This window comes from Arachis ipaensis, chromosome B7 (assembly GCF_059453495.1).
Source record: "Arachis ipaensis isolate K30076 ecotype BB chromosome B7, ASM5945349v1, whole genome shotgun sequence".
Lineage (NCBI taxonomy): Eukaryota > Viridiplantae > Streptophyta > Magnoliopsida > Fabales > Fabaceae > Arachis > Arachis ipaensis.
In genome coordinates, this window is record NC_142442.1 from 9,072,110 (window position 1) to 9,086,087 (window position 13,978).

At 29.9% G+C, this 13,978-nt stretch overlaps 2 protein-coding genes across 2 annotated transcripts; both read left to right on the forward strand.

Moving 5' to 3' along the window:
• Window positions 1–1,003: 1,003 nt before the first annotated feature.
• On the forward strand, window positions 1,004–4,181 carry LOC107609661 (laccase-12). Its single transcript, XM_016311669.3, has 6 exons — window positions 1,004–1,263; window positions 1,357–1,508; window positions 1,627–1,871; window positions 2,069–2,197; window positions 2,716–3,675; window positions 3,764–4,181. Exons 1-6 carry the CDS (start codon window positions 1,147–1,149, stop codon window positions 3,892–3,894), a joined length of 1,734 nt encoding a protein of 577 aa, XP_016167155.1. The 5' UTR covers window positions 1,004–1,146; the 3' UTR covers window positions 3,895–4,181.
• A 6,038-nt stretch (window positions 4,182–10,219) lies between these two features.
• LOC107609571 (dehydration-responsive element-binding protein 2C) lies at window positions 10,220–12,599 on the forward strand. Its single transcript, XM_016311576.3, has 2 exons — window positions 10,220–10,443; window positions 10,808–12,599. Exon 2 carries the CDS (start codon window positions 10,906–10,908, stop codon window positions 12,127–12,129), a length of 1,224 nt encoding a protein of 407 aa, XP_016167062.1. The 5' UTR covers window positions 10,220–10,443; window positions 10,808–10,905; the 3' UTR covers window positions 12,130–12,599.
• The last annotated feature ends 1,379 nt before the right edge of the window (window positions 12,600–13,978 follow it).

Below are 13,978 nucleotides of genomic sequence, written 5' to 3' on the forward strand. Positions count from 1 at the left end.
TATAATTAAAATCAAAATAAATATTTCTATATATCTTTTAAAAAAATTGTTTAATTTTTTTGTCAGTTCAAAATAGAACAATACAGACAGACAGAGATATATGATGATATGCTATATATCCTCTTTTTTTTTGTATTTTATATTTTGAGACAATTAATAATTATAAAAGAACCTTTTGGAAACCAACAATGTTTAATATTTTTTGCCATCATTTGATTAGTACAAATATTAAATTGTCTTTAACAAATCAATTTTACTCATTTATGTATATAAATTTTAATAAATGTGAGTATAAATTATATTGATTCATGTGTACAAAATTTTCTAATAAATATAGGTACAAATTATATATTTTTTGTGTACAAAATATTTATAAATAAAAATATAAATTTATTATTAACAAAAAATAATAATATTTACTATTCATATAGCATTGTTTTAATAATAATTCTAAAAATTTATTTCAGATATACTAATTAAGTGACCTACATTCTCATTGATAATGAGAATCAGACTCAAATCCTTATAAAATATGCATGAAACCATTCTTTAGTCTTTACTGATTGTTCTAACTTTTTGGCAGTAATTTACAATACACTAACTAGCTAATAATTGACAACATGACTCGTACAAAAAGGGAAATAAAAAAAAAGATAACAACATTACAACAATAAAGATTAAGAAAAACACTTTGTGCTTCAGTGCTTGGCTTTTCGTGATGGTCCCCTTAATTAGAATAATATACTTTTACGCGAACAAAAAAGTATTGATGGTACCGCGTGATGAATACCAATTAAAAAGAAAATTAAAAAACAAAAAATAAAAATAAAAAACCTACATGTTTGATAATTATATATGATAAGGATTATGCAAATAAATGAAATTATAATCCAAAAGCTATAAATTGATGAAGACTTGAGAAGCAAGCATGGAGTCATATGAACTTAATCATCTACTAGTGGGTGCAACAACTTTTATAGGGTTGAACTAAGTTTCTCTGACCATTTTAGCCATGACAAAATAAACCTAATCTGCCAACCTAAATGACTCTAATCTCCCCTATAAAAACACCCCTCTCACATTCTTACTTGCATTGCAAATTAAATTCTCTCTTCAATTCATTCTTATTCCACTAATAAGAAAGAAATGGAAGCTCTCAAGAACTTTGGAAAATGCCCCATTATTTTCCTAGCTGTTTTTGCTCTCTTAGCTTCAACATTATTGTCCTTGGCAAATGCCAAAGTTCATGAGCATGAGTTTGTCGTACGTTGTCTCACATTAACCTTTTATTTTTACTTTATTCAAAAATAATTATAAAATGTGACGTTTTTTATTTTTTATTTTGAAATGAGATAGATTCAAGCAACTCCAGTGAAGAGGCTGTGCAAAACTCACAGCGCTATTACAGTGAATGGCCAATTACCTGGACCAACCTTGGAAGTCAACAATGGAGACACTCTCATTGTTAAAGTCATTAACAAAGCTCGTTACAATGTCACCATTCACTGGTACAATATAAGTGTTATTTAATTTTATATATTCTATATAAGGCATGTGCATATATTAAGATACCATGCATGGTGCATGCAAGAAACTAAAGGCTTTATGTTGGTTGAAATTATATAGGCATGGTGTTAGACAAATCAGAACAGGGTGGTCAGATGGACCAGAATTTGTGACACAATGTCCAATTCGTCCCGGAGACAGTTACACTTACAGGTTCACCATCCAAGGACAAGAGGGTACACTTTGGTGGCATGCTCATAGTTCATGGCTAAGGGCCACCGTCTATGGCGCTTTAATCATTCGTCCTAGGGAAGGACAGGGCTACCCTTTCCCAAAACCCAAGCGCGAGACACCTATTATTCTAGGTATTTTACACAACAATAATATTACGTGTACATTAAAATTAATAACCTAAATCATTACTACTATAAAATATATATTAAAAATGAGTTAAAAATAATATTTTTGTTTACACAAATATCTAATGGTGTATTGGCACACTATTAGTAGAAGGACTAAATTGTAAAGATGTGATTATGATTTTGATGATGATGATTAATAGGGGAATGGTGGGATGCAAACCCAATCGATGTTTTGAGACAGGCCCAACAAACAGGGGCAGCACCCAACATATCTGATGCATACACCATCAATGGTCAACCTGGTGATCTTTACAAATGCTCTACCAAAGGTTTGCTTCTTTTCTTATTAGTCACATCTCTTCATAATTAATTAATTAACTTTATGAAAGGAGGAGTATAGTAATAATTAAAGAGCAATGCTAGGGGCCAGCAACTTTTGTGATTGATAGCCATCAAATAGCCATCAATGATGATCTAATGGTGTGAGATTGATGTGAGTTTTCATCCAATGACTCACCTTTCTCTGCTGGCTACATGCTGGCCAAAATTCAACAAAACTGCTGGCCCCTAGACTTTTCCATAATTAAAAGTGAAAATTTCAAAGCAAAGAACCGTTGAACTCTAAAAAAATTATTAATTATGGACTATAATTAATGAGTCGACAGGATATATTGCAAAAGTCCACATGATTTGACGGGGCTAAAGTAAATTAAGTAATATTTTTTGCTCTTTTGTGATCACAATCGTTGCACCATACAAATCTCTTGTTTTCTTTTTAGCATGCTCTAATCTTGTAAGTTGGTGCCTTTAATAATTAATTTTTTAAATTTGTTTGATGTAACAACAGAAACCACAATTGTTCCAATAGATTCCGGCGAGACAAACCTCCTCCGCGTGATTAACGGCGGACTGAACCAACCGCTGTTCTTCTCGGTGGCGAACCACAAGCTTATAGTGGTGGGTGCAGACGCATCGTACCTGAAACCCTTCACGACTTCAGTTATAATGCTGGGTCCAGGTCAAACCACGGACGTTCTAATAACCGGAGACCAACCTCCTTCTCGCTACTACATGGCCGCACGCGCTTATCAATCTGCACAAAATGCACCGTTCGACAACACCACCACAACCGCAATCCTCGCCTACAAATCTGCACCGTGCCCCGCCAAAGGAACACTTGCACCGAAACCCCTCATGCCTCTTCTCCCTGCATACAACGACACCAACACCGTAACCGCTTTCAGCAGAAGCTTCAGAAGCCCAAGAAGAGTGGATGTTCCCGCCGAGATCGATGAGAATCTCTTCTTCACCATCGGTCTTGGCCTCAACAATTGCCCTCCCAACTTCAGCAAGAATCAGTGTCAGGGACCGAACGGAACAAGATTCACTGCCAGCATGAACAACGTATCCTTCGTTCTTCCCAACAGCATCTCGATCCTTCAAGCTCACCATCTCGGTGTTCCTGGCGTGTTCACCACTGATTTTCCGGTGCAGCCTCCGGCGAAGTTTGATTACACCGGGAATGTGAGTCGTTCGTTGTGGCAGCCTGTTGCGGGGACTAAGGTGGCCAAGTTAAGGTACGGTTCGAGGGTGCAGATTGTGTTGCAGGATACTAGCATTGTTACCCCTGAGAATCATCCAATTCATCTTCATGGATATGATTTCTACATTGTTGCTGAAGGGTTTGGGAACTTTGATCCTAAGAAAGATTCTTCTAAGTTTAATCTTGTTGATCCTCCTATGAGGAACACTGTCGCCGTGCCTGTTAATGGTTGGGCAGTTATCAGATTTGTTGCTGATAATCCAGGTAAACTCAGAAAAAAAATTATCTAACGATTTTCAACTATTATTTTTACAGTAAAGATAATTTTACTTAATAATTGTGATGAATGTAGGTGCTTGGATTATGCACTGTCATTTGGATGTTCACATCGGATGGGGTTTGGCGACGGTGCTCTTGGTGGATAACGGCGAAGGCTTATTGGAATCCATAGAGCCACCACCGGAGGACTTGCCTCTATGCTAGGAGATTTAATTTCATTATCAAATTCATCTGTCCAATTATCAGGGTTTTGTTATTTTCTCTTTTATATATATAGTTTTGGAAGTTCATTATTATTGTTGTTTCCCCTGCATTAGGGGACCTTTTTCTTTTTTTTTTTTTTAATTTTTGTTAATTGTTCTTTTAATATAGAGATAAATCGGGTCAATTAGCTAGGAGATGGTGATATGTAGTTTCATCACAATGTCATCTGATCCAGTCACAAACCCGACTGGTTATTAAATTGATTTTAGAAAATGTATTTTTCCTTGGTATCCCTGTTGCGATAAACAATGCTAAGTTTTGATTTTGATTTTTATTTTTTTGTTCCATTTTTTTCACAATCTATCCAACTGTGAAGCCTATGTGATATGAATTTTCCATTTCATCCTATATAATAACTACTCAAAATCTCAAATTATATATATAGGGCTGCCCTACCTGTGAGTAGGGTACGGGTTTAAGGTGTACCCTACCCTACTCTCCGTACCTCATATATAACACATTTTATAAAAATTAAGTATATAGTGAAGGAAGTGAGAGTTAATCCCACAACCTCCTTTATATAATGATTTATAATAAGTGAATAACCACTAAACTAGTTAGTTAATTTAATAATTTAGCGCATTAGTTTTTTTTATTTTTTATGTTATTAATATGTATAAAATTTGAAATGATTGAATTTTATATTTACTTTGAAAAAAATTTGATATTTCTGCGGATAGGGTAGGATTTAGAACTTTAGAGTGCGGGTAGGGTTAGGGTTGAGAGATTCACAACCCGCGAGTAGGATAGGATAAAATTTTAATAAAATTTTCAACACGCAGGTAGGGTTAAGATAAAATCCAAACCCTATCCTACCCTACCTATTGCCAGCCCTATATATATAAGTTACATTGATCACTTTAATTACTATTATAAACAGGAAAGCACATGGTAGAAGTTAAATGACACTATTAGTGCTTAGTGATTTAAATTGGCAAAAAAAAAAAAAAGTGGTTTTTGAAGAACTAATAATTTAATTTTTCAATGTTAGATGACCAAATATAATAAGTAATAACACTTATTTGACTTTTTGAAGAGTTAAAAAGGACAAAGATTAAGCAATTACCACCCTAAGAGTACATCATAAAAGGAAGGGTCAACGTGGGTACAACCACAAAAAAGTGGTTAATGTGAGTACATAGTAAAATGTTCCTTCTATGCAAGAAATCTGATGTCTTAAAAGAAAAGAAAAAAAAATTTGGGCCTCCAACTGTTTACTTTTACAAAAAGAAATAGGTAATACTAAGAAGAAATACACCTTAACAAGGTACCATTTTCTCTTCTAATGACACCACCAATTACATTTGTCCTGTGATATCTGGATTTGACTATGTATACAATATTGACTTATTTTTTAAATAATAAATAATAATAAATTCTTGATTAATTATTAATTAATTTGGGTTTTATTGGCCTGGCTTAGTCTTAGTTCAAATTTAAAACAAAAAGGTAAGTTTAAGTCTTTAATTCATATCATATATTTAGAAACTTTGAACTTTTATTTCTTCTATAATTTTTTAGGATTTAATTAATATATATTTTAATGACATATGATAAAGTTATTATTAAAAAATATTTTAAATTTTTTATTTTAATAAATATATAACAAAAATTTTGTAAACTTAAATTTTACATATTTTTTAAATTTTTTAACAAAAGTCTTAGAAAGTAGAATCAGAAAGTGTTTTTTTTTTTTTTTTCAAAAAGTTTGATTAAAGTACTAATAAAACAGACCCAAAAAATGATGTTAAAAATTACTAGTGTTTGGGATAGGTTTATATTTATGTTTCATGGGCCCAAAAGTTAGGTTATAAATACAAATGAAACACTGCAGGATCAAAATAAGAAAAATATTTCTTCCTACAAAGAAAAAATTAATTGAAGGAAACATTCCTCTTCAAAAAAATAAATTATAAGAAGCAAATACCTTTCTTCCCATAATAAATCAGCTAAATAAAAGTAACTCTACCACATTTATTTTTGGAATGCACTATAGTTCCAACAAAATTTTGCAGTCTTTTAGATAAAGTCACACAAAGGGCAAACTCAGACTTTTGACCACAAAATTATAACAGAATACTACTACATAAACAACTAACTGCAAAAATATAAAAGTTTTATCCAAATAAAGTGATGTCATTCTAACGTGTGATATAATATTCATCCAAATATACAAAATTTTTTGGGTCATATTTATGTTCTTATCAAAGATATCACTCTTACGAATAAAAATTGACTCTTAAATTATTACCTGAAAGAACTGCCATTACTTACATCACCAACTAAATATATTTTATACAAAAATCTGCATAAGAACATTTTTAGGATTTCATCAATCTGGTCGCTTTCCCGAAATCATTCCCACTGTTCCTTCTCATGAAAACACTTCTCGTATTTTGCTTTGGCTTTCTATGTTCTGGTTATTGCTACAATTTTCTTATCATCCTAACATATATCAAATTGAGACTCATTTTAACTTTTAAGTTGGTCCAACTTAACATTTTTTGGTTTTATTTTGTAATTAATTTTCGTATAATTTCAATGTAAAACAATTTCATACATACGTCTAAATACATATGTTAACTAAAGTAAAAATAATTTCTGCTTATATTGGTTATTAAAAAGTTATCTAAAAAAATAAAAATAATTAAATAATTATATACAAATATTTTATATTATCAATATATTAAATTTATTGCATAAATAATTATTTAAACAATAGATTATGATTGAAAAGAATATCAAAGAACTAATATTTTTTATAAAATCATAGAATACGTTTATTAATACTAGTTTAAATATAAGATAAAAATAAAAATATTAATGATCTAAATTTTTTATGATAAAATAATTACATAAAATAATTTATATTGTTAATACATTAAAAATAAATTAAAATAAATATAAAAATAAATAATAAGAATAGAATAACACTTTAAATTTAGATAAGGGATACGAAAAAAAGAAGTATTATACTATTATATGGTACACATTTAATTTAACTTATAATTTGAACATTTGTATATAATATTAAATTTAATTTTGATATATTATTAATATAAAATAATTTTATATTTAATTATATACTATTATATTACTAAAAATAATTATTTTTATATTTAATATATAAATAATTATTTAAATAAATAAATATAATTAAATAATTATATAAATTATTTTATAATATTAATGTATCAACGTTAAACTCTTATGTTATATAATAGTACTCAATATTTTTGGATTTGACAGTTTAATTTATGTTATGATTCATTATTTTTAGATGTTGATAAGATCTTTTCATCTAACAGCATCTTAAAATAGCATAACCTTTAAGGGCGAGGTTAATATTGATCGTAGTAGGGAAATGGTGCCACTAACCATGAGTAATACGTACGATAACGCAACACATGATACTTAGTTGTGTTGGTGACATATCTATTATAGAGAGGAAATATATGTTGATGTTATCCGGTATGCTGCTTAGACTGGCCATTGCTAAGGCTAAAAGTGGCATGTAGGATAACGGGACACATGGATAAGCTGCATGTATTCAGTTGTGTTGCTGATGTGTCTATTGTATAGACGGAAAATATGCTGGTTTTTTTTTGTACATGGAAGTACAAATGGTGATATACTTTAACATTGTAATTTTTGGAATTTTTCAAAAGCGTGGAAGATACACAAATCTCTATACTTTAAATTTTTTAATTTTTTTAATAGAAATCTCTCGATCCGATTTTTGTTTTCTCACAAATTTCTCAGTGCGATTTCACAAATCTCTCAGTTCAATTTCTGTATCCTCATAAATTGGATAGTACGACCGTATTTCTCACAAATCGAACGGTCTAATTTTTGTTTATCTAATTAAACGATTTCACGTTTCAGAATAACATCTTATCAACCCACATTTTAAAAAAATATCGTTGCTACTTCAATATCAAAAACAAAATCTGAAAACATGCTATCCGGTTCTCTGCTCACAACAGCCATTGTTATGATTAAAAGTGGCATGCAGGATAATACAACACATGGTTCAGCTGCATGTACTGAGTTTGTTGCTGACGTGTCTACTATAGAGTGGAAAAATATGCTGCCTTTTTGTCTGCTTACACGTACGTTACATATGTGCCACTCACTCCTTTCAACCAGTTTACTGTTTTTTTTTTCCTTGATGACAACGTATTTATTAGTTTGGATTTTAGACTATATTTTATTCATTAAACATTCCTTGTTTAATATTATAAAATTTCAAAATCTAATTTAAATTAATTTAAACTGGCAGTTTAAATTTTGAGTTTTTAATAATAATGAATTATACAATAATTTAAATTCAGATATTTTTTTAAAAAATAATTAGAATACAAAAATAAAAAGATAGAATAAATAAATAAATAAATAAATATAATTAGAATAATAAAATAGTATAAAATATGATAAGTATTATATATATAAATATTAATTAATCAATTATTACAAAATATCAAATTTTCATTATTATATTATAATAAAAACTAAAAGAAATATTTAATACGTATATTATATTATATACGTATATTATTTAGACATTTATTATATTATATATGTTAAATAAATGTATTTATGGAATAAAACTAATTATTTGTTAAATGTCTAAATAATAAAAAAAAATTAAACTTTTATCGGTGCCAATCTTTTAGTGCGGCCATCTCCTATCAATACTTTGAAACTTTGAGAGTACTAAATATGATGTTAAATATATATTTTTTAATTTAGTTATTATGTAATAAAAAATATAATATTTTTTACTTAATAAAAAAATTTAAAAATAAATTTTAAAAAATCTATCTCATTTATATTATTACGGTTATAATTAATTCACTTTATCATTAAAATTATATTTCTAAATTTAAAACCTATATTTTAAATATACATCTTAAGAATATGATAAAAATATTTGACTAAAAATTATTCAAATTATATTTTTTACTTTTTTAATATATTTAATATATTAAAAATTTAAGATTTTTTTATTAATGTACTCTTAATATATATTTATAGAGTTTAAATTAACAAATCTTTTTAAAAATATATTATTAAACCTTGCAAACAAGTTCCTATTTTTTTATGGTTTATTAAAATTATATTTTTATTTTTTTTAAATATATTTAATATATTAAAAATTTAAATTTTTTTTATTAATGTACTCTTAATATATATTTATAGAATATAAATCAACAAATTTTTTAAAAATATATTATTAAGCCATGCAAACAAGTTCTTACATTTTATGGTTATCTGCCTCAAAATTATAAAATACTTTGTTCGGCACTATCTATCCCTTTAAGAATAGATTAGTTCAAACTTTTAAATTGAGTTGACTTTTGAAGAAGTTCAGGTCGCCGTTATCAATTTTTGTGAAATGATCAGTGTAATCGTGTTTATTTAAAAAGAAAAAAGATCAACATAATATATGGTCTCTAATTTATATTTTTCCGTTAAAATCAAAAGAAAAGTCATTATTTAAATATAAAAGAAAAAGAAAAAGTCATTACTTCACATCTTCAAGAAATTAATATTTAATATTTGAGTTTAATTTTTCTACAATTTTACATTATAATTTAATTATTTCTATATTAAAATTTATAAAATAATAAATAGTTCATAATTTTTTTGTTTACATATATATAATATCTCATATAATTTGAATTTTTATAGGTATTATATTAAAAATTCTACCCGAGCAAACTTACTGCCGTGGTAATCATTATTTTCTTAAAATTGGGCTAATAGGCCCAGTGATGAAAACAAGGCCCACATTCAGATATTAATAACTCAAAAGTTTTGTTGCATGGCCAATTATCTAAATTTAATAAAAGAAAAAAAATAGATTAGATTAGATTACATTAGATATTTACGCAATTTAAAATTAAAAAAAAAAAGAAAAAAACCCTAGATATTTATCAAAGAGCACGCAATGGCAAAAGCGAAATATCATTAAAAAAGAAGGGGCACTGGGAAAAAAAAGGGAAGAAAAAAGAGGAAAGTGTGAAATAAACCACTACTTATAACAGAAAACTTGAGAGAGAGGTCAGAGGAAAGTGACGCAGTGCGTTTTAGTGGCTCCGGAAGGTTCGAGCGACACGTGCCACAAGGTTCGGGAGTCCGAAGCAAATTGCGCGACTGAGAAGGTGCCACGTCACTGATACGCGTGTGCAATTAAAAAAGAGAGAAAAGATCAGAAATATCTAGAGAAGGCTATAAATAAAGGTCACAGCTTTCAAGCCCAGAGATTTTTTTTGGATCCTGTATTAGCTAAACTCAAACACACTCTCTCTCTCGCTACACACTCATAATTATTGACAAGAAGATAAACACAAAAACGACGAGGCGTTTTGATAACAAAGAACAGAAGCGAAGTAAAGAAGGAAAAAAATTATAAAGTAAAAGAAGAAAAAGAAGTGAAATCCCTAGTTTCTATTCCCAGGATTCAGCTTCGTCAGATCTAAGCAGGTTAGTTGCATTGGTTTCATCTCTTTCTTTCGCGGTTTTGTAATCCATGTGATTTTTATCCTTTCGTGTGTTCTGGATGATTCTTGAGTTTTTAACACTGTCTTATTTATTTATTGTTATTATTTTTTCTTTTTTGTGTGATTATTTGCTTGATCATCAAGTATTGTCGTTATTGTTTATTACTTGGGGACGAAGGAAATTTGATTCCCGGGGTTTAGGGTTTATCTATTTATGGTTAAATTAAGAGTGCGTTGCAAAATCTAATTTTGCTTTTGTTGCTTTGCGGTTTGTGCTCTTTATTTTCTTTCGTATTGTGTGCTTTTTTAAGTGTTCTTAACTGGGTTCTTGCTTTTTCTAACGGCAGATTGTAGATAATCGGTTACTTAGCGTTGGAACATTGTTGAATCGTTTGAGCTTTGTATAACGATTGGAACTAAGAACTCTGAAGGTGATTGGTTTGAAATGGGGACTTATGATCAAGGTTCTAATAATATCAGTCTAGTACCCTTGGACTCTTCTAGAAAGAGGAAGAGTAGGAGTAGAAGAGACGGGTCTAGATCTGTGGCTGAGACACTGCAAAAGTGGAAGAAATACAATGAGAATCTTCAGTCTGGTAAAGAGGAAGGTAAGCCTACTCGAAAGGCTCCGGCGAAGGGTTCGAAGAAAGGGTGCATGAAAGGGAAAGGAGGGCCCCAAAATTCACAGTGTAACTATAGGGGTGTTAGGCAGAGGACATGGGGAAAATGGGTTGGCGAGATTCGGGAGCCAAACAGAGGGAGTAGGCTTTGGTTGGGTACTTTCTCCACTGCCGAAGAAGCTGCCTTAGCTTATGATGAAGCTGCTAGGGCCATGTATGGTTCGAGTGCAAGGCTAAACTTTCCACACATAACGGATTATAGTTCTATCAAGGGATCGATGAAGGATTCTTCAACGGCTACAACTACTTCCTGTTCTAGTTCTTCGGCTGCAACTCCTGCTGCTTCCGACACGACTACTGTATCAAATCATTCGGAGGTTTGTGCCTTTGAGGATGTAAAGGAGCAAGTGCAAGTTGGCAAGGTGAATGGTACTGTTGTTGCCTGTCATAAGGCTTATGATTCTGTTGCTTCCCCTACTAGCAAGGTGAAGCAAGAGCTACTGGAGGAGCCTGAAGTTCTCACGGATCCTGGGGGAGTTGAAATCCAGAATGTACCTCGTGATGAGGGACAAGTTGCCATGGGTGATGTAAATAAAGATCAGATGGACTTGTCCTGGATTGATAATTTTGACTTTGAAGGTGGTGATTACTTGAAGAACTTCTCCGTGGATGAGCTATTTCAGGTGGACGAGCTTTTGGGGGATATAGACAAAAATCCAATTGAGGACTCTTCATTGATGCAAGCCTTGGATTTTGGTCAAATGGATAAAGGTCTGGATTTTAGTCAAATGAATTTCCCTGATGACAGCAGTCATCAGGCTGACATCCCTTCCAGCTATTTGTATCAATTGGAGAATCCGGATGCCAAGTTGTTAGGAAGTTTGCCCCATATGGAACAAATTCCATCAGATGCTGATTATGGATTGGATTTCCTAAAAGCCGAAGAACCGGAGAACTGCAACAATGGCGGGGAGCAAGAACATCGTTTTATCGATTTGAAATGCCTGAACAATGATCCAAAAGGGAATAATGCAAACGTTGAAGGATGATTAGAGAAAAAGGATGCGTTCAGAGTTTTGTTAAGGATGTTGGATTTCCTCACGGTCTGCGCAACGCGCCTTCCTCGACTAGCTTCATCAGCATCGCTGGGTTTGCTAGTTACGTAGCTTTACATAAAAGAGAACTAGGATATATGTCTTCTCTCTATGGTCACTTGTTTGCTTTTGTTTTTGTAGGCTAATTCTCTGGTATTTTAAGAATGGAGAATTTAGCTGATGGCATTTGTTAATTTTTTTTTTTAGTCCTTTTTGTTTGGGTTTTTGGAATCGATCTTCATGGATGAAGCTGAGGAATAGGGATGCATCTAGTTGGTCATCTGCTGACCAAGAATGCTCCATTTTGTGCTTTGATCTTTTACAGAAAAGTGTAGGGAACTAGTAAATATCCTAGTGTATAACTTACTGGTTACTTCGTGTATATAAGATATCGAACAAGTAATAGGATCTATAAAGTTTTTGCCTTATGCAGCTGTTATTATGTTTTCAATGTATATATTTTTCTGTGTTCTGATAGAAATTGGTGATTTTAATACTCTTCAAATAAATGAGATCGTTGATAGTCCAGGTTAAATGGTATATGATACATGCTCAATGTATATATATATGATACATGCTCAAAGTATATAATTTTTTTCTCTACAAACGCAGAAGTGATTTTGTTCATAAAACTACGTTTACAAGAAGCAATAATTTCTAACTTCTCCGTTGCACTAATGTACTTTTAGTCACTACTTTCAACATTTTTTTTTACCAATTTTATTCTTTATACGTGTTATTGTATTATTTATAAAATTCTTATTATTTTTTTCTATATGAACTTTTTTTATTATTTATTATTTATATTTTTTATTTGACATTATATATTTTTATAGTTATAATTTTTGTGTATTATATTTATTATTATCTTTTTATAATAGAATTTATTGATCCCATTAAGTAAAATAAATTAAATAAAAAAATTAACTATAAATAATAATAATAGTTAAAAATTATAATGTACTAAGAGTATTAAAAATATACTATATAAAAAATATATAAAAAAATTAAATATAGATAAAAAATAATATTATAATTTAATGTCATGTTTTTTAAGTAATTATTTATCTAAAAGTAATTTTAACTAATAAATCTAAATAATATTTATTTTATCAAAATTAATTTTGGTAAAGAGATGCCAAATATAAATCATATTGACACAAATTTACTTCTATCCAAAATCAATTTTATAAAATCACTTTTATTCAAACTTTAGTTTGACAAATCATAATCTAAACACACTACATTGGTACTCCAAAACTTGGTTTCCAAAAAGTTAAAAAAAAAAAGAAAAAGAAAAAAAAAAAAGAATCCAAGGCATTGTACCTCTGATGGTTTAACCATTAATAATTATACACAATTCGTAGCATACAATGTAGTCAATAACAGTGTTTATGACATAGAATATGCAAATTAGATATTATAATCTAGTTTTCAAATTAACTCATGAAAATAGAATTGGAAAGGGGTTAAAGTGTGAAGTAGCAAGGCTTGTATATTTTGTTTTGGGGTGTTACTTGCACATAATTTATTTAGCTAATGCTCATGATTTATACATTTACTGTTTTTTTGTTCTAGTTGAGAGTTTGAAACTAACATCAAGAAAAAGAAATTGTGTTTTTCCTTGAGATGAATTAATAGTTATACCCAACGTAAAGAAAATCGAGATTTTACTTAAAATTGAAAAAGCAAATTAAGTACGCAAAACGTAAAATCTTATCAAGATTTAAATCGTAAAATCGTTACCCCTAATAAAAATTTTATAAAATCGATTGACTCATTTAAAATCGTAATACCGGAAGAT